A 21,783-nucleotide genomic window follows, 5' to 3' on the forward strand; every position below is an offset into this window, starting at 1 on the left:
GATATGGTGAGGGGATATGGTGAGGGGATATGGTGAGGGGATATGGTGAGGGGATATGCCCACCACTCTCATGCAAATCCCTGGGGCTGTGAAGAAGAGCCACCTCCTAAATTCCACATCTGCCTTGCAATAGACCAACCACGCTGCCTCGACACAAAACATCCTCCACTACTAATTGTGTTTCTGAATGTGGCAGAGGAGTTCAGCTGTAATCAAAGGGCTGCATTTTGGCCTTGGACTGCAGCACGTGAACACCTCCCTGTGCTGCTGCCTTCAGGGTGTCAGAGCACAGAGCTGTTTAACACCTGTGAGTGCCTGGCAGCTCCCAGATCCAATATGCACCACCAGAATTCCATCCTTTGGGCAATGTTTGAAGTGTGAATTCCCACTGCAAACCTTCACCAGCCATCAGTGCTCCATGGGGTGTTCTACCCCAAAACCAATCTGGCAGCCTGCAGCTTTTCCTGCAAAACCAGGGCCCTCAGCTATTCTGCACACAACAAAATTGACCACTTTAGCTTTCTTGAAGCAACAAGAAAATATTTTTATGCAAATACCTTACAAGGTCTGAAATTCCATTTGTCTGAACACAACACAGCTGAAGTCATTCCAAAGGTCTGAAAGCCATTTCCTAGGCAGTATCTAGAATTTCCTCCTATGGAAAGGACTTGAAGTCCAAAGCAGCCACCCCCTGAGGCTGTGGAGAGCCAGAGTGGGAATAAATGTATCCACAAGCAGTTAAAAGGGAGTAATCTATACAAACACATCGAGTCATCACCAATATTTTGATTCAGTTTTTACCAAACTGAAAAACCTAATCATTGAAAATGTATTACTTACTTCAGGTTAATTGTTAGAAGAAAGGAAATTGATTTGTAAGGTTTGGAGTTTATTTGGGTTTTAATAGATGTTTTTGAGAATGTGTAGCCACAGTCACCATGGTGTTTAACTTCACAGACTGACAGATTTATCTAGCTCTTTTACAACCTGAAGTGCACAGGATTATCTCCCCCCTCCCACCACTGCCTCATCAAGAAGAGGATTTGGTTTGGAGCAGATGCATTGAAGCAGAAACCAACTGCAGCCAGCACAGGAATCACTATCCAACAGTGTTAGGTGGTCTTTCTGAAATTGTTCTGGCAAACACCTTCGTGCTCCCCTCCCTGCCACCTTTCACACCTGTAAAAATCCATGACTGGCATTTAAAACCTTACTTCTCACGCCTATAAAATAATAATAAAAATAAATGCTCAGTGTAATACAAAGCATTGCTTGTGACATGGAACAATAATATAATAGTTCCAGTGAAATTTTGTGCTCTTTGGCTGAAGTTTCTGGATTCTGTCCTGGGCTCTCAGCTGTCCAGAGTAGAAACATGCTACAGTTTTCTGTCTCCTGCTTCACACACCAGAGCCCTGGTCTGGAAGAGAGTGTTAATATAATATCAACTAAGTAAATTTAGCCATTATTTTAAATTAATTTAGGTATTGCCTGGTCAGTGGTCATCTGGTAGACACATTATTACACACATGCACACACCAAATCACTTTTTTGCTAATGACTCATTTGTTTTTATTCTTGCCTGTTTCAAAAGAACGATTAAGTTGAAAATGACCTTTTGGAGATTGTACTTGTGGACCAATCTTATCATTTTTAATTACTTGCTTTGGTTTAATTGTTACATTAGGAACTATTAAGAAAGCAGCCAGCTTCATAATCAATAATTTAATTAGAGTTTTAGGACCAAGAAGTCAATGCAAATGTTATTCTGCAGCCAGGCCTTTCCCAAAACCTTTGAAAGAACTTTACTCCCGTTTTGTTTCAAAGTGACATTGGCAATGTGGAAATCAAACTCATTCTTCCTGCAGTGTATCCTGCCCACACATTATGGATGGACACAGGGAAGAAGTTCAGATTCAGGTCAATCTGCACCCTGCCCAGGCAGAGGCACAACCTGCTTCCCTCACTCCATTCCCCTCATTTTCATTTCACCCTGAGCTCCCCCAGACCCTGTGCCAGGAGCCACACAGTGGAACCCATGGCCAGACTTCCAATATGTTAAATTTACCTATTTATAGCTCTCTAATTACTACTAATATTCAAAGACAAGCAGCAAGTGAAAACAGATTCAATTTGCCTCAATAGGTGGTGAATTAATGTCCCCCTTCCCTCCACTGCTTCTCTCTGCCTGCCTTGTAAGTTTGCAACCTGTTATAGATATGTATTATATTATTGGCTTTTTGCAAATATTAAAATGAATGTTATATGTGTAATGTTGGAAAACTTTCCTGTATGAGACTTAGAAATCGTGGTGTAATACATACATACATACATACATACATACATACATACATACATACATACATACATATATATATATATATATATTTAGGATGTAGTATGGTATTAAAATAAAGACTGGTTTTGTTCATATAACCCAGAGAATGAAAAGATAGTCAGAAACCACCCCCCCTGCATTCTTAGATTATTTTATCCAGATGAAGACAGCAGTGACCATAGCTCCAAGGGAGGAATTTATTGAACCTCTGTTATCAGGGAGTGTGAGACTCAACAGAGCCAAGAAAATAGATCTGTTGGGGAGGGGGGAGTTGAAGCTAAACAAAGGAACATCTAAAATTTAAGAGGAATGTTTGAATCATGCATAAGAATTTATGAACATGCAAGAGATTTGTGTTTTTAAGGGACAATCCAAACACCTCCCCATCACCCATGCTGGGAATTGAGGCAAACAGCACAGGGATGAGAGGGAGCCTTGAAGCACAGCAGAAACTTTGGTAAAAGGCACTGAGTCCTGCAGGGCTGCAGCCATGGAGGCAATCCATGTACCTAACTAGGGAGGGAGCACAGGGCTGCTCCAACCCTGGCAAAGGCAGTGATGAGAGGAAGGAGCCAGCACTTGTTCCAAGACACCAGTAAGTCAAAGTCAGGCTGGCCTGCACCACAAGGAGCCTGCTCTGGAGGGTGTGGACTTTGGAGGAACCTCCTGCAGAGCCCCTGGGGAAACCATGACTGCACAGGAAGGAAAGCATCCGTCTGCAGAGGATCCTGGGGCTCCTGGAACTGGCTCATGGGCCTGCCTCTGTTTTGGAAGACAGGTGTCTGCTAGGGAGGGAAGGAGCCTTCTTTGGAATGAAAAATGTAGACCCCCTTCCTCTGAATTATTATAAATTTGAAATCAAGGGGCTCTTAGGCAGAGATCTGGGGATAGGAATAACAGCTCTTTACTAGAGTGTGTATAACGAGGCAAACAAGGAAGGAAGCAGCAGCAGCAGCAGATGTGTCTGGGTGATGGTGAACTCCCTTCTCCAAACCACAACAGCTCTGAGAGAGGGTGTCCTCCTCTCCAGCCCAAGAAGCCAGACAGCCCCCAGCTGCTCCTGCCCTCCCTTTTTCCTGCCCCACTTCCCCCCTGGGCCCAGCCAAACTCCCTGTGTTTCTCAAGCACCCACCAAGCACCATCAATCAGGTTTCCCTGCAAATAATGGGCAAAAAATTCCATAGGTGAGAGGGAACAAAAGGATGGACACCTAACCCCCAGCAGGGCCCAAGGCTGGCAGAACTGAAGGAGGATTTGGACAAGGCTCTGGGGGACAGGCTGGGATTGCTGGGGATGGTGCTGTGCAGGGCCAGGAGTTGGACTGGATGGTCCTCGTGGGTCCCTTCCAGCTCAGCACATCCTGTGATTCTCCAGCAGCAGCATAAATGACTGTGAATATCATGATGGAAAGTGTTACTTTAATCTAACCTCACTGCTATTTATACATTTCACATGAATTGCAAGGCAAGCTGCAGATTTAAGCTTTAACACACACAACTGTCTTATCCTCTCAAAGACTTTCCCTTGAAATTAAAATTTTCTATGTTTTGGGGGAAAGGCAGAGGAAGACAACTCATTAATGGGCTGAATTCCCACTGGCAAGAGGACTCTGACATCCACTGGACAGGACTGGGCACATCAGTGAACAGGAACAGCTTAATAAAACAATTATTTTTATTATTTTTAGGGCCACTAACTCACCTGGAGCTTTAGAGTCATGGGATCATTTTGGCTGGAAAAGACCTTCAAGATCATCAAGTCCAACTGTTGAGCTCTGCAGAACAACCTGTCTGATTCTAGAAGGTTTAGTCTGATTTAAACCCGGTTTAACAGGGAAAAACGCCTGTGGGATCTGCTGATTGTACAATTTGTTAAAGTGTTGATGTAATGGTTTGGTTTTGGAAGACAAATCCAAGGGAAAGACACAATTCCAGGGTGATCCTGGGAACAGCAGCCACACACAGTTTGAATGGCAGTGGTTTTCCTGCCTCTCAGGAAGGGAAAAAAAAACCCACAGCAAAACAAGAACATTGGATCTTTTCTTGCTTGCTTATTTTCTTGCAACTTATCCAAGTTGCACTTACATGTTCATTATTTGAAATGTTTTATTGCAGTCTGCCTTTTTCACTGAAGGTGTTTTGATATCAAGTCAGGATGTAGCAGTTTTTAAAACTGCATTGACCAAATCAAGTTGGTTTTTTTTCCCCAATTTTTTTTCCATTATTAGAAAGCAATCTTGACTTTTTTCCTCAGCCATACTTCTGTTTTTAAACAACTGTACTAAGTCTCTCGGAAAGCATCCCAAACAGATTTAACATAAACCTTTTTGAATCTAACTTTTGTCTTTTGTGATACTACTTCTGGGAGAAAACATAATCTGTATTCAAAACTATTTGATCATGATTTCCCATTTCACTGTGACTCAAATTCCTTTTCATGATTACACAGGGAGTTTGAAAATATGAACCCATTATTTACAAATGCACAGAATCAGGAACTCAGAATTTGTTACACTTCATGCCAGGAACTGGACTTATCCTTGCACATCCCTTATTTACAGCAACATAATTCAATTGCACCAGGAGATTTGGAGTTTGCATGGAAGAGCTCTTTGTCTCCAATACTGACAACTTCAATCTTTGACCTACTTTTGAAGAGGATTGATTTGGACCTTAAACTGCCTGTCAAAGGTTTTTTAAATGACCCATCCTGTCTATCTACTCAGCTCATGAATTCATTCCTCAGGAGTTCAAAAGGGTTCAAATAAAACTGACAAATCCAATACTCTGAAGGGATTCTGACTGATAATTTTGTGTCTAAGGTGTTTACTTGGGGATAAATCAACTAGAATAGGCTAAAAATTATAAAGACAACCAGATTGCTTTTCAAAATCACTCCCTTTTGGCTGCTCAATGCTTCTCTCATGCACCTGATCCTTAAACACTTCATCATTTTTCCTGAATTTGCCTTGTGAATGACCATTCCAAAGGGACACAGGCAAAATATAGATAGGCAGGATCCCTGCAAAGATCTGGGTGTTCCCATGAGCTTTAAGTCCACCAACAAAAAGGTTCTGACACAATCCATATTGAAAAACAAATTGTCTACAAGCTAATTTATATTTCACTGGAAGAAACAAAACTATGATAGGGTATATAAGGGAATTACAAATGTAGAAATGACTAAACAGTGATAAAATAAACACTGGAAAGTAAGTGGTCTAAAAGATAATTTCATTAGAAGAAAATAAATTAAAAAGGTAATCTAAGGAAATTATAAGATTGGAACAATTTCCCTGAATTTAACTAAAAGTTAGCCAGGTTTGAGCTGCATCAGGAAGCACAGCAAGAGTGTCCCAGGCCAAAAACATCCCAGGGATGGAGAGGATGGGCTGGATCCTGAAGGAGAAAATTGCAAGGCTGCAGCTTAGATCAGCATCCTTGTAATTATTCCACATCCATATGAAACACACAGGCAGCCAAGTGCCCATCATCAGAATGCTGCAGCACAGCTGGAAACCTCAGCCAACAGCTCAGAAACTGCCCTGTGCATGGATTTATTTATTCTCTGGTAGGACACAGAGTGAAAAGCCCTAGAAATGGCCACTGTCCTCAAAAGACCCACGTGCCTTCAGCCAGAGCCCTTTCACAAGGGAAAAACTCAAGTGAGCACCCCCAGATCCTTGGGGTTTGCTCTGCTGTTTCTTTGGATGCAGGGATGGATCATTTTGGGACCTCTGTGGGGCAGATGATGGAAAGCCAAGGAAGAGCAGAGCAGGCAGAACCTCGATTTAACACTCCTCAGAACGTGGTGCTGGGCTTGCTGAGGGTTCCTGCTCCTGCTTTGGGTTTCCTGGCTGTTTCCCACAGACCAAACTGTGTGGGAACCTGATCAAACTCATTTTTATTATGTTCAAGAGTATTTAATGTATAATAAGGTATTTAATAATACAATAAATATAAGGTATAATATAATAAATATAAGGTATTTAATAATGTATACAAATGTATTTAATGTTCAAGAGCCATTAGCACACCATGATAAGCAGACACTGGAGCACAGAAGCTGCAATTATTAACAACTACTGTAGTAAAAAGGGCTGTTCCTAAGGACCTCTTTTGTCCCATGATACATTTGAAGACAGAACACTGCCCTACAGAAGCCCCCAGCAGCCTCTTCCTCTTTTGCCTGACCACTTCTTCCTAATGAATTCCTCTGGGTGTGCTGCAGCCCCAGAGCTCCAGCCTGGGTTAAATGTGGTGCACCACACTCAGGATCCATTCCCAGGACCTGAGAGATCCAGATTCTCCACAACCATGCACAGATATCCCTGCAGAAGCCTGAAAGGAGGCTCTGCCTGAATTCCCACTGCCCTCCCTTGCTCTGGGGAAGGGGAAACTGCAGGAGTCTCTGAGGAGGAAAAGAGCCAGAGCCAGGTTTTTACTGGGAGCTTCTTGCTGCTGTTCAGGCAGGATTTGGGGCAATTTCATTCTGATTTTTTCCTTTTTCCTGTGAGATTGGTGCCTGTATTATTCATCAAGGACCACACTACCTTGGAGCTTCTAACTTTTGATTCTGCTGTTCAGCCCACAAATCACTGACAAGGACACAATTTGATGTGCAGAGGCAGAACTGGCAGCTGGTCACTGTTCTGCTGTGCTGCCCCACCCCTGCTCCAGTCAGCTCTGAGCCAAACAGGAAAAAGTTGACATCCTTGATGCCTCTTCCCTGAATGTCAGAGGTATTGCTTTGACAGTGGGGTGGGATCCTTTTATATGTGTTATACAGCAAATTCTGCAAATGGAATGCAGGTAAAACATCTTAAATCACTGAGCTGCACAAAGAAATACATCCTGGATAACTAAAATATTAAACTTGAATATCAGTGAGAAGTAGAGACCAAAATGGACACAAATTATTGAGTAATATTTCAAATGGTTGTTATTTCACAAAATCAAATAGGACTAGAGCATTGTGTGGCTGTGACTTTTTACAGAGCTCTGTGTGTGCTGAGCTTTGTTCACAAGAACAGAGAAACTGATGTGAATGGGACTGGCCTGCTAAGGACACACAGAATTCTTTCCAAATCCTCGTTGGACACATTCCTCAGGGCATTACTACTGAAAGCTGCCTTTTAAATGACAGTCTCTCCCCAATGTTTTCAGAAATGAAATATCCAGTTATAGAACCTGACATTTCAAAAATCAGAAAGCAGATGAGATAGTTACTAAATCAATAAGTTTCAGAGATGTAGAGTGAAAAACGTATTTTTTTCCCTTCCCTTCTATTTAATTATTTAAGTGTATAAAGATTTGGTATCTCATCTGTCTGAAAAAAGAGCAGAAGTTCAAGCTTGGCTCAAATGGTGTCAAGATAAATGTGAGCAGCCCCAAGAAATGGCTGCAGAGGCTGTGGGAGAAGCAGAGGAGTGGCAGGTCCCTCATCATGGGAGGAATTAACCCAGGCAGGGGAATTTGCACCCAGGGGGTCACAGGCTCTTTTGCCCCTCTCACATTCACACTGGACACACTTTGCAATCCATGAGTGGAGATGCTTTCCCTGATGTGTCAGCGAGGAATTTTCCTGGTGAAAAGCCAGAACACACTTGTCTTTCTATGAACCTGGCACAAAGAGGAATAAATTCAGCAGCTTATCTTGGCACCAGAGCCATCAGCTTCACTGGCAAGAAATTCCCAGCAGAGAATTGCAGCCTGGATCTCCACATCTGATCTACTGCACGTCTGGCACAGCACGAGCGTGGTCCCTGCCCAAATCCAACACCAAAGCTGTAATTCTCCCTCAGGGCTTGGAAAGAGCCACAAGTGCAATTCATCTCTCTCTGTTCTCACTTTCCTATGGCCAACATATCCCTTAGGTTTAAAATTACAGTCAATGTGATGAAGATTTTTTTGAAACCACTGGATGGATCTTACTTTCTGTTACCCAAAGAAAAAAAAAGAGGAAAAAGTAATGCCCTGAGTTTCCACAGTCCGCGGGCTGCTACGGAGTTCCAGCTTAGTAATTACAAAGATTTATGTTCCAAATCCTGCCCCAAATCCAGAGCTCATTGTCCATTCAACTTACACTGCTCTGACTTACAGTTCTCTGTATCCATTATCTTTAATAATAAAGAGCTGACTGCACTTAATGATTGAAGAGCAAGATGTGATTTGCAATAGGAATCTGATTTATGAGAAAACAAACTCAAGCATGGTTTTCATGTTTCATTAAAAGTATCTTAAATGTACTCCTTAATGCTAATTGATCACACAGAGGTGAGAAAATACTCAGTTCCCAATTAATGGGATAAAATAATTCATCTTCTTTGTGGAGGGAACATTTAATATCATTCAGCTTTTAGAGGGAGGTGGCATCTTCACAGGGATTTCACCACCTCAAGTGAGTTTTTACCATGAGCATTTATCCCAAAACCACTGTAAAGATTTCCCACTGAACATGGAAAAAAATTCAGCAGAATAAATACACAACAAAATGCCATGTACAATGTTTTCTTTTCACAAAAACATTTTCTTTCCTGTCTTAGCAAAATTACCCACAGCTGAAAAACAATATTGGTGAGCAAATAAAGAGGCTTTTTCCTTATGTTTGTCAAAGGAAAACTCCTTGATGACTCTGTTAATTTGCTATGAGCAGGAGATTACTGAGATATTTGCAAGATAAAGTTCCTTGCAGGATTTATTGAAAACGAAACAAAGCATAAATCTATTTTTTCATTAAGCATTTCACTTTTGTTTGTACTTCAATATTTTTTTTCCTCTTTTTGAATTATTCATACTCAGATATCAAATATTCCTACAAACCAATGCATTTAGGAATAATGAGTCTTGACTAGTTTCATTTTAACTCATTGTGCTTTCTGACCAGGATTATTATTATTATTATTAAATGACCTTCTATTCAGTCTGTTTCTATGATCCAGAAATAGAAATTGCCTAATGAGCATTTCAAGTATTCCACTGTCATTTCCATGGCAGTTTTTCCTATCCTGTGTTTGTATAGCTCTGATGAGAACCCCATTTTATGCACACCAGCAGCTCTGTCTGCTTCCTCTCAAAGCCCTTCCATGAATTCCGAAGGAATAATCTGAGCACCTCCAAAGTTGCTCCATACCACAGAAACAGCAATAATTATTAGATTTTCTGATGAAAGTGGAAAAAAAAAATCCTCTTGCCTTGTTCTTGTGTTCTACTTGAACAGGATTTGTATGTTTGGTTTGCAAAGCAGCAGGGACAAATACACTCTCCAGTGTACTCAATCCATTTTTACCTGTTCCAGAGATGGAAGGTAGAGAACAACAAGGGAGGAGAGGCAGAGTTTCTGTCACTACCTGCGGTGATATAACATGGAGAAAATAATGCATGTTCCATGAGGAATCAGTGGAGTTCTGGAGGAGGAGAGGCAGATCCCTTCTAGAGGAGGTGTCACATGGTGACATTTTTGGTCAGAAGATAACAAGTGTGTTAATGAATATTTTACTGGCACATCACCCTTACTTTCTATTTTGATTTCCCACTGGGTTTCATTTTCCTCATGTCACACAGAATTCAAGAACTGAGCAAGGCCAAGCCTGCTTACCGTTCTGACATCCCAGAGAGACAAGGTCTTGTCAGCAGAGCTGGTGAGAACGGTGCTGGAGAAGGGCAGGAACTCGATGCTGTTGACTGACTCCTCATGGCCACGCAGGGTGTATCTGCACCTCTCACTGCAAGAGACAAAAAACAGGAATGCAGCACCCTCCACTCAGGGTAATATGAACAACAGATAACTTTAGGTGAATGAAGTACATATTTCACACATCTCCCCAGCTACTCCCTGGAAAAGTGAAGATTGACAACGATTCCTCACCTGAGCATTGCCCCATGGAAACAGTCACAAAACCCAACCCACTGGTATTTGCTTCCCAGTAATGAAAGCTGGAAAAGGAAGGTATAAAGAAATGAGAAATGGGTTTTAAACATTTTTGAATCCTAAGGAGGAACAATGAAAGTGCCACTTTGTGTTCCCCAGGTGCATCCTCAGAAACCTTGTTGATGCAGAACAAAAAAAAACCAGGAATGTGGATGAAAAGGCAGGATAGAGACAGCACCATTTCCTTTTTATAGACATCAAATTCCTTTGTTTCAAAGGGTCTGAGAGATCTATTGGACTGTGCCCACATGTACCCTGAAAAAAGCCAGTGAGTGCTGGCAACTTGGTTTTCCTCTCAAGGCCTGCACAAAGACTTAGAGAAAGCAAGTGGTGCCTGGAGCTTTACTGAGGGTAAAGTCTTGTCCCTGTGGACACCCAAAACCTCCCTTTTCTCTGAAGGAGAGGTCTCTGGCTATGGATTAACCACAGCAGTGCAAAATAGTCTCTGGCTATGGATTAACCACTGCAAGCTCCAAGTTCTTAAAGCAGAGGTGAGGGAACAGAGGTGCACCCCAAGAATTGAGGTGCTCATCAAGAACTCAGAGCTCAGATGGAATTACCTGTGAAGTGGTTCTGAAAGTGCTTTCAAGGCTGAAGACACCCAGCCACTGCACCTTCTTCCAGCTGAGCAGCTGAGGATTTACACCCTAGAGCTTTTGGGCTGGCCTTCTCACTGCTTTGCTTTGTTTTATTTGAATGAGTTTATTTCTGAGACACCACTGTTGTTCCTTCTCAGCTGATGGATGGACCTGATACAGATGGAGCTCCAGACAGGAAGCTTTTCCCATTGTAGGAAACTGGACACAACCACAATGACACTGCTGTGGGGAATCAGTTCTCTCACCAAACAGCCTGACCTTGGCTGGACAGCTGTAATCTTGTGGAAGATTTTTGGGTTTTGCTTTGGCTTCTGTGCACACACCAGAGCAGAACATTCCTTAAACTGGAGCTGAGGAGAAGAGAAGAGCCTGAGGATTCCCCTATCCAGACAAGACAGAAGGTGGAATGTGGGAATCCCAAATCTGGGATTATGTAAACTCAGCAGACTGGCAAAGGCTCAACTTCAGAAGCACGTCAAGAGGGGGGATGATTGAAATAATCCAGGATCCATCACTCATTAATAAACAAGTGTTTCACTCCATGGTTTCCTCAGATAAACATAAACCTTAAATGTGCAGTCTTTGTACTGTTATATCCTGTGAAAACACACAGGTAGGGGAGCATACTGTAGAAAAAAACTGATCAATGTAAACTCAGTAGCAGTTCCATCCTCTTTGTTCAGCTGAGTCAAAAATAGTATGAAAAAATAAAAGCCAACAACTCATCATAAATTACTGCAGCTTTCAGCCAGAGCTCAGAATTTTATTCCCTGCTCATGTGATTCTGACAGTAGAAACACACCTCCCTGGAGCTGGCTGCTGAATATATCACTGGGGCTTGCAAATTAGATTACTGGGTGGCTCTTAACAGAGAAATTTCTTACAATATTTATTAAGGAAGCTGTCAGCAGGGGGGAATTAAAGATGTGATTTTTCTTCCTTTTTTTTTTCCCTGCTTGTGTGTCCCCAGAAGACTCTGAGAGCTCCAGCTGGCTCTGTAGCAACCAGCACAGGAGATCAGTGGCTGCCCTGAGGGCCAGGAGAGCTGCAAGGTTGGCATGGACCATCCCCTGAGCACTGATCTAACTCCTCAGTTACATCTGCTTTAGTGCTTTTCCATTTGCCAGACTGCAATGATATCCTGTGCTGAAAACCAAGCCTGTCCCCACAAAGGCAGAGCAGAAGGGAGATAAGTAACTTCTGAGGAGAAATATTATCCAGGAAATAGATTTCAAAGAAATATTAGATTCCACTGGTATCACTTTACAGAATCTATGTTTTTCTATTATAGATAATACATTATACCACCCAGTGTTATCTGTTATATAGCCTACATGTGTTATTTTGTCACAAGGACTCATTTTAAACCAGACATAAAGTGTTTGGCTGCACGAGGTATCTGATATTCATGATCACTTGATATACAACAGTAAAATAACTTCAATAAAATAATTCTTTTGTCTCACCGTCTCATCCCAATGTTTTACACCACAAATATGCCTTTTCCATCTCAGATCTTACACTTCTATGTGTGCCTAGGAATGCCATTTTTCAAAGGTGCCCAATCATTTCCAGCTTGTGTGTTCCAGTGTAAAGGCTCTGAACAGTTTCTGACAAGGAAAATCCTGCTGCATTTTTTTTGTGGGCACTTAGCACTTTTGAAAACATAGACAGCTTTCCATGCCACAGTGTGAGAGTGATTCCATTGGAAGAAAGGGAATATTTTCCTGTATTAACAGGGTGTGTCTATGCCCTCTTCAAAGGCTGGGGAAGAACAATGTCTTCAGCCTGCTAGACTGGGCTTGGGATGAAAGAACACAGGAAAAGGAAGGCAGGTAAAGGAAAAAAAAGATATTTTGTTTGTCAGGCACTGATGTAAGATCTGGACCATCCCAGGCAGCCAGGCTGCAAGAACAGGCTTGTGAGAGATTAATTAGGTGCCAAAGCAGGAAGGCCCATTCAGAATCCCTCAGCAAGGTGAAAATGGACTGAAGGGATGGACCATGGCAGCAGCAGAAGGGAAGGAAATGATTTGCACTTTTCCATCAGGAACACAAACACCCAGCCCTGATGCACCTCTCTCCTTCCCACTTCCCTCTATCACTGCACACTGATGAGCTCTGGCTCTGGAGATCTCATTTACCACTCTGATAACTGACTGTCTGAATATTTCTGAGGACCTTCCCCCAGTGCTACATAAAATAAATTCATCTTTCCTTCCAGCTGAGACATAATTTCAGCAAGATTTTCTCATACCAGCCATCTTCTGGTTGGAAAGGGCAACAATTTATCTAGATGTTCTTTTTCCACAAAAAAAGAACTTGATAGGAAGGGTAGAGCATCACCCTGTTTTTTTCATGGAAGTTCATGTTTCTATCCAATGGTACAAGTTAATCTACATTAGAATAAATCTGTAGCTACATCCACTGAGTATTTTTCTCACTGTGAACACAGAGCCTCATGGATGCAAGCCTCACAACCTCTGAATATCCTGGTTCAGAAGACAGAGGGGATCATGTATGAACAGCAGGTTAGACACTGGCACAAGTCTTGATGCCTCAAGAGGTTCTCAATAAACGATGCCACGAGAAAAATGCTGCTCAGTAGCTCAGATTGCTGAACCTCACTCAGACACCACTCCAACCTTCATCCTTTCCCTGTGTTAGTACAGGACTAATTATCCTCAATGATTTCTTTTTCTCTGCAGTCATTTCCACTCCCTTAAACCCAGGTGAGGTAATGATGTCCATCAATAAATCAGTCTTCATTCTACCTCACCAGGTTTGGATGTTTCCTGAGAGTTTCAAACACACAGGTTCCAATCCAGAAGCACACCTATGCCAGGAATGTTGGCTTCAATTAACCATACCAATACTGATACCATTATCTCAACAGATTGGGAAGATTTCATTTCTAGAGACTTCTCCTTTGAAAACCACATTCCAGAAGGGTTCATTCAAATTCCAAAGGCCTTTCAGTAAAACTGCATTGAAAACAAAAGATATGAAAGATTTCCACTTAAATTAGACTTCAGTGAGTATTCCCAGGCTCTGCACAAATGTAGAACAGCAGACAGAAAAATGCCCATCAGAAATTCCATGTGCTGTAATTGAAAGGGAGCACAGGCAGTGGGGAGATTCCTCTTGCCCTGCATGCTTTCCCACTAAAACTCAGGAAGGACAAAGCAGTGCCCAGCCCGCCCTCACTACCAAATATGCAGCAAACCACAGGCAGGAGGCAGACAACATGTGGCCAAATTTTCTGCTACTTATGTGTTTCAAAAACCACCCCACACATGCTGGCAATCCTATGGAATAGAGATTTTTTTTCTCCCTTTCTTGATATATATATATATATTTTTTAAGCATGTGGTTGGAAAAATTGGGGGAATGAAGGGTGATACCATTTCAGTCAGTACTTAGGTAGCCATCCTTGCTTATTTTATATGCCATTTTGAATCTTAGTTCAAGCATTGTAATTAAAACTACCTACACAGCCATTTGAAATTAATGAGATTTTGAGCTCGTTCTTTGGAGTCAGTGCCTCTCCCACCCACCTTTTCCCATGCCTTCAGAGGAATTCATTAAACAATGAATTCCCAAACAGGAACTCCCAAACTGTAGTATCTTCCCCAAAACACCAAATCATCCCATGGAGCAAACACTAAACTAAAGTCTCTCTCATATCTATTGAGAAATGTTCTTCTGTGTGAGCTGCAAACAAAAATTTCCAGGGCCAGTTACACCAGAAAATCACAAAGTTCTGTGAAGGTGGACACAGCATTTCTGAGGAAGATTTGTAAAAACACACCACAACCAGTGCTCCTGTTGGGCTGGAATTGTAACAGTCAAAAGGAGAATCCTTTGTAACAAAACCTAATCCTATCAATTTCTCATCATATGCCTCTATCTCCAAAAGGAGTTTAAATTCAGCACAGAACTTTCCCAGCCAAGATCAATGGCCAAGGATAGCAAATGGGCTGGCTTAAGACATTAAAATGCCAGCTTGGTTTATGCTGTTATAAATGCATCCTATCATGTCTTTACATTTTATGACCTCTATTTTATTTCTAGGTAGCTTCACATATGACACATCTGATTATTCATGTCAAAGAATGTAAAACTACCAGTATCTCAGTAAAAAGTGCCTGCCATCATTTATGACAGTGATTTATTTATTATTTTTTTTTTCCCCATTATTTTACTAAATGTAACACATTTTCTGAGACATTGACATGTGAGGACACTTACTCTAGAAAGTACATTTGTCTCTGGAAAGATACACAACAGTATGATGCTGTCAATATGAAACACTTTGTTCTATTATTACTTATGCCTAATAAAATGGAGCTCTCTTCCAATTGTGAACATTCATTTGTGCCTTCTCTCAAACCAGGGTTTGACACTTGGAAAATGCAGTGTTGAAGGAGATGCTCCTGCAGCTTCTGTGACAATGCAAATGTTTCTCCTCCAGTATTTGGAAACATTTAGAAAGAGAATACAAATTTAATGCTTCTCTGTGTAATTTATTTTCGTATTTAGCACTTGTGGAACATTTAAATCTCTATGATCTGAGTGCTCTGCAAAACAAGGATCCTTCCCTGCCAAGGATCAGTTTGTAGAGCAACTCACGATTTCTCAGTCTGGTGAAATCTGGTGTCAGATAATTTCAATTTTTGAAGTTCAGACTGAGCAGAAGCAGGATTAAATATTAAACCCTGCTGTCACCACTCCCATCAGGGGCTGCTTTGAGGGGCTGAAGGACACAGGCACAGTGAGCACATCCCATCCTCAATCCAGGTCTGTCACCACAGGAGCCTGACACTGCTCTGGTGCACAGTAAATTGAGCATCTAAAAGGAAACTGATTTCTGAAGGGAGATGGACTTAACTGCTAAGTGCAAGGGTGAGATTTTTCCCCCCTTCCTCAGTCCTTGTCTTCCTCCTTCTGCCAAAAGCAAAGCAAAAGCTTCCCAAATAGGAAGACTTAACCAAGGAAGAAAAAACCCCAAACATAACACAAATATTTTATTAGTGTTTTCTAGGTATATCAACAAACATTCCTCATCTGACTCAGCAGGTCTGTAAGTGTGCTGTAAAATCTTGTTACATCCTTTTCTCACATCTCCTTGCCCACAGTTGTACTGTTAAAACACAGAGCTTCTGAACTGCATCAAACTGAGTCCTTCCACTGACAGGACATAAGTCAACGTCAGCAGTTACATTTTTGACTTGCTTGCTAAGTTCTGAAAGGCTGCAGTAGTTTGTTTTTGAGTGCAGATTTCCTCTCTGAGATCAAGCAAAGCTCTTTTCCCCTCCCTCCAAGTTTGCAAAGACTCAACTCTCACCAGCTCTGCTTCAGCTCCTACTGAAAACTGTAATAAAAGGCACCAGGATTTATTAGCTGAAGAGATTCCACCTGCTGCAAGAGGGAACTGCAGTCCCAACCTTCTCCTGACCCTGCTGGTGGAAGGAACACCCTGGGCTTTGTGCTCCCACAGGATGCACCTCCACCCCCAGGTACCCCCCAGTCTGTTCCAAATTTGTCTCACACTCATTGTGAGCCCCCACTTTTAGCAAAACTCCAAGAGAAGGTTGAAGGGCAGTGCCTGACCATGATGGTCCTTAAATGTGGGTCTGGTTTGATGAGTGTGAGCACACTGAGTGCCCCCAGCCCAGTCCCACACTCTGGGGTTCACTCCTGAGAGCACCCCAGGAGGTTAAAACCTTCCCACAGCAGAGAGGTGCAGGTCCCTCAGTGTTCCCATAAACTTGTTGAGTACTTCCCTTCCCACTCCACACCCTCCCACCCCATGGTGGTCCCTCCACAGCCTCCCACCCCTGAGCCATTCGTGTGCTGTCAACAGCAACACCCAAACAGGAGAGGAAAGCTATTTTATTATGTTGGAAATTCATTTCATCCCCAGGGACCTTGCCTCCTTACATATTCTGCTGTTCTAAACATTACTTTGTCCCATTTCTATAACTTGAAAGAGCCTCTTTGGCAAATAATACACAGAAAGGGAAAATTGAATGTACCTGAGAACAAAAAAAAAAAACCAAAAAAGCACATGCAGAACAGAAAAGGAAGGCAATACATTACATTAAATGAAGTCTGATAGCTTGAACTTCAGATTCAGTGAGGTCTAATAGTGAAGGACATTTGGCAAAATTCCCTTAATAAATTTATAATTAACCAGCAGAAAGCAATGCTCCAGTCAGATTTCTATTCTGCAGTGAAATTAGGTAACAGCCAAATAATCACAGTCCTTGAAAGAGAGTGCTGTGAATGCAGGAGAAAAAGGTTGCAAAACTTCATGCCTTACCTTTGGGATTAAAGTACTTATTTGCCTCAATTCCTGATAATTTATGTAACACAATATGCATTACTGGAAAAGTAGCCAATTATAACATTGTATTTATTTTTCTGGCAGAGCTCTAGTGTGTGTATTTAAGTAGAAGCTGTGTGTTTATTGAGTGTATGGAAACTTCCACTACCAGGCAGACACAGAAATGCAGCATTGAGTTAAAAAATACTCTCAGACAAAAAATAAAGCACAAAATTTTGAGGCCACCACTGGTAGCTGTGGTGTTGGACACAGGCCTGGCTGCCTGATGCCAGCCTGGGAAATAATAAAAACCTGATTTTTTACCAGGTTTCTGTATCAAGTGCACACAGATATTATTAGGGTGGGCTTTCCAGAACCAAGACTCTCCCTGGGACCGTGGTTGGTTGGAACTCTGGCAAAAATAGGCAAAATAGAAATTTAATCAATTACCTTTTGGTGCTTGATTGATTCCAATGCTACCCAAACTCAGGATCTATTTCGGTAAACATTGAGAATTCTAAATATGATTGCAAATAGCTTTATATGTTTTTTTGAGTGAAAAGCTCAAGTTACTGAATTAATAATATTCCAGTTAGGCTTTCATTAGAAGGTGTGAAAACTTTGCCAATAATCTATCTCCTTTTTTTATTGGCTTGAAACATGAATAATGAATCTGCTCATTATTACACTGAAGATTTAGTTTCTTAATGTCTTGCATTTCTTTCAACAAATGAAGTGTTCTATGAGAAGTATTATTATATGTATTATTGTCTGATTCCAGATGAAGGGGTTTTGGTGTGAAGCTTTAATTTTTTTAAAGGAAAGAAAAAACAGCAAGACATAAAATCTCTGCTTGAGAATGGTTTATGGTATTTTTGTAAGATGGTAATATATTCTTCAGCCTCTTTTACTAAGTAGGTTTGGCTGTAGCTCATCAAAGTATCTTTAAGATCTCACTGCTCAACACCTGATTGTTGGCAGCATGTTTCAGCTCATGGCAACAGCTGTTGCAAAAGCTCTCTTCCCACTGAAACTGGGCTCCAAATCAATTTTGGGAATTTATTTCAACAACTTTAGTTCAAACAGAAGCCTGTTACTCACAATCCAAATTTTTCAGCATTTTTATGTTTCAGATTTGGATTATGTTTCATTTGACAAAGATTGTACTTTCCCAAGAGTTAGGGCAACAAAAATGACTTTGAAAATCATGGGACAGAAGATTTAAGCTTTTATATCCAAAATGTAGAACTTAGGTGTCCTTTTCATCAGCTTGGTCAAAACAGACCAAGTCAATTACAAGGTCTTGCTTGAAAAAGTGTGTAACAGAGTGATGCCAGAGAGTGATCTAAAGTAATCCTGAGTGAATTAGTAATTCTCATCCTAGCTGTCAGTCAGAAATGAGATATTTGTTAACACTGCTCTAATGGGAATGTTCTGGGCATTCCCAGAACATCTGTAACACACCAGGTGGATTTGGGATTGGTACCCACTCCAAGCGCGATGCAGGAGCACACACCCTACATTCCAGATTTCAAAATCCAGGTTGAGTTCTTTCCTCTGCCTCTGGAAAATCAACACCCATGTATCAAACCATCCATTTGTGGCTATGGCTTCTAACTTTTCCATCAAGTCTGTCTGCAGAAAATGAATTCCATCAGCCAAAGGAAAAGCTTTGTGCAGCTCAGTGCTCCCAGCACTCGGAGCGACAGCATCTGAAGCAGTTCCCCTCTAGGGTCAGCTCTTGTACTTTATAGTGATGGAACCAAACCCTGTTTCAGTCCTTCAGTCAGGCACTAGAACACAAACTCCTCATCCTTGGGAATGCCTGTGCCTCCCTTGCAACAGGCAGAGCCACCTACCCCAGAATTCCCAACCTCAGTCCAGGAGCAAGCTACACCCAGGTTCAGAAAGGTACATGGTGATTCTTAAATTATTTCCTGACTCTTACCCTTGCTCAGCACTTTCTGCAAATTGAGTTTCCTCAGGGGATTTTTTTTTGTTGGGCAGGTGAAGACAGGAGCATCAAAAATCATTTACTGCAAACCAGGGCCTTGTTTAATGAAACAATTATCTCCTCCCTCCTCCAGGCTCAGGGGTACAAGGTAATCAGATCAGCACAAGCTCAGTAATGAAATACCTGTCACCCTTTTAAGCAGATATGAAACAGAGCAGGACAAGGAGCTCTGCCCTGTGACAGTGGCTTCTCCTCACTTCCCACACCAGCTGCCATCACAGCCTGCTCCACACTCCGGATGAAGCTGCCACGATCTTATCATTTGTGTCTTTTTTGTTTTAATATTTATAACAAAAAGTTTACCTCTAGAACCACTGCCTTTCCAGGCTAACCCTGAACAAGTAAATGCAGGTGTCTCCATCCCTCCTTGCTTTTGGAGGACAACACCACACATGTTCTGATAGATCGCTGTCACATGATTTAATTTTTTGTGTCTGTATATTAAGACTTATGTAAGAACAATTTATTATTCACAGTTTTAGGCTTTTCTCTGTTCTAATAAAATATTGTGGAGAAGATGAGCCATCTGCACTCCACATTCAGATCCCCTTTATGGTGCTGCCACCCTGAAGAATTTGTTATTTCTTTCATTCTCTTCCTAGTCATCCTAATTTCACTCTTCTGCATGATCATGTTAATAAGTAAAGAATATGGCATTATATGCACAACTACTGAATGATGAGACACAGCACAGAAAATAACAAATGTGACAATGAAAAACAAACTTTGAAATATATTTACACCAGAAGACCAGATAAACTTACTACGTTATACTGGAACACACGTTTTTTTTGTGAGGCTGGTCTGATCTATTCCTTCTTAAAACTCACAGACAATGTAAGAAATAATTGTTTTTTAACAAGTTTAATTTTTAATTAAATTTTTTAATTTAAATTTAATTTAAATTTTTAATTATTTTTTAATTTTTAATAATTTTAGTTTAATTCAGTAACAGTGGATAACAGCACACTTTTAAAAAATGTCACTCGTGTAACACTAAAGCCTAAAATACCTTGCCAAAGGTGTGTTCATCCCATAAAGCTCTATCATGTCATACTTTCTATATGAGAATATTCTCTATACGAAAACATATTCTCTATATGAAAATATATAAATTTAACTAATTTAGGGTGAGATTTCCAAACTGCCTGGACAAGGGAGAGTCTGAGATTCCTACAGCTGTTGGGTGCCCAAATAATGGGATTTTCCCACGTGACAATGTGGCTGCACCAGCACATTTTCAATCAAGCCCTTGGGCTCTTTGAGAGATCCAGCTCTGGGTTTATTGAATGAAGGGTTAGGAGGGAGAGCTTTGTTCTGTGCTGTGACCACAATCAGGGAGCAGCTGATGAGGAGAACAAGAAGTGGCTCTCGGGCTCCTGTTTGCTGGGAGTTGCATTAAATTTCATGATGGATGACCCAGGTCTGCACTAGCACAAAATTCTTCAAGAAAAAAACTCAAAAAAAAAAACCCCACCACTGTTGGAAAACTACCAACAAAAGGGAAAAACTGGAAGAAGAACTGTACAGGAGGCCAGCAGAATAAATCCAGAGAACTCCACTATGTCCACACAGTTGCCATAAAACTTATTCAAATCAGATTTCAGCCCTCAAAAAAACAACCAAACCCAAATCCCGCAAACCCCCTGCACCCCAAAAACCCCCAAAACAAACCAGAACTGCACCATTATTTTACCTCAGGGTCCATTTGCTGCTCTAGCATATAGTGATGAAATTCTACATAGGATAAAGAAAGCAGTACTGGCATGTCATAAGTTTATTTCACTACCTTTTCAATTATTTTTGTTTATTAATTTAGCATTTTTAGATTTATTTTTAATGTATTTCTTTTATGCCTTTAATCCCAAGCCACGTGCATAAAAATCACTGTGACTCTTGTCGGATGTTAGTTTATTTTCCTCCACATTTTAGATTTACTGAAACTTCTTTAGACCTATTAAACAAGCAAATTCTTTTTGAAAACAGTACAACAAGGCTGAGATGCAATAAATACACACACTTCAATATTTAAGTGAGGAAAATGAATTTCAGTGTGCTTTCAAATTGGTTTTCCTCAGTGCAGAGTTCCTTTATTTGTCCAAATGAAATGGATTTGAGTGGGTGGCAGCTTTAAGGAGTCATGCAGAACTGTTCAGTGCCTTTGTGAACTTGGGAAGGTATTATGAATAATGGATTTGCTGTGCCCTTAGACATGGAGCCACAACAAAAACAGTGGCATTGGAGGCTCCCTAACAAACATCTGTGGAGTGAAGAATAAAGAGCCTGCTCCACCCACTGGAGGTGCAGGAATGTTTGTTCAGATCAGTGAACACAGAATGGGAAGAGCTCAATTCCCAGGATTTAATAGGTTTCCCACCACTTTTAGATTATGTACCACCCCCATTTTCCCCAAACACAGCTGGAAAAGGGCTGGATTTCCTTTTGCCAACAGCTGGAGGAAGGAAAAGATTAACTTGAAGCACAAGCACAAAATGTCAGAGCAGAGATTTAGTCTCCTTTCCTGGATGTGAACAGTTTGGTTTACATTCCTTTTTGTTCCAGCTTTGTTCCCCTGA

General features: G+C 41.2%; 1 protein-coding gene across 3 annotated transcripts in view; it reads right to left on the minus strand.

Annotated features, from left to right (window-relative positions):
• The window catches only part of SPAG16 (sperm associated antigen 16), a 359,993-nt gene that overhangs the window by 138,787 nt on the left and 199,423 nt on the right, over positions 1-21,783 (minus strand). For all 3 annotated transcript variants that reach the window (XM_033516153.1, XM_015635568.3, XM_033516152.1), the window contains exon 13: positions 9,935-10,061. In XM_033516153.1, coding sequence (XP_033372044.1) covers positions 9,935-10,061 — 127 coding nt within the window. The remainder of the gene's footprint in view (positions 1-9,934; positions 10,062-21,783) is intronic.

This window comes from Parus major, chromosome 7 (assembly GCF_001522545.3).
Source record: "Parus major isolate Abel chromosome 7, Parus_major1.1, whole genome shotgun sequence".
NCBI lineage: Eukaryota > Metazoa > Chordata > Aves > Passeriformes > Paridae > Parus > Parus major.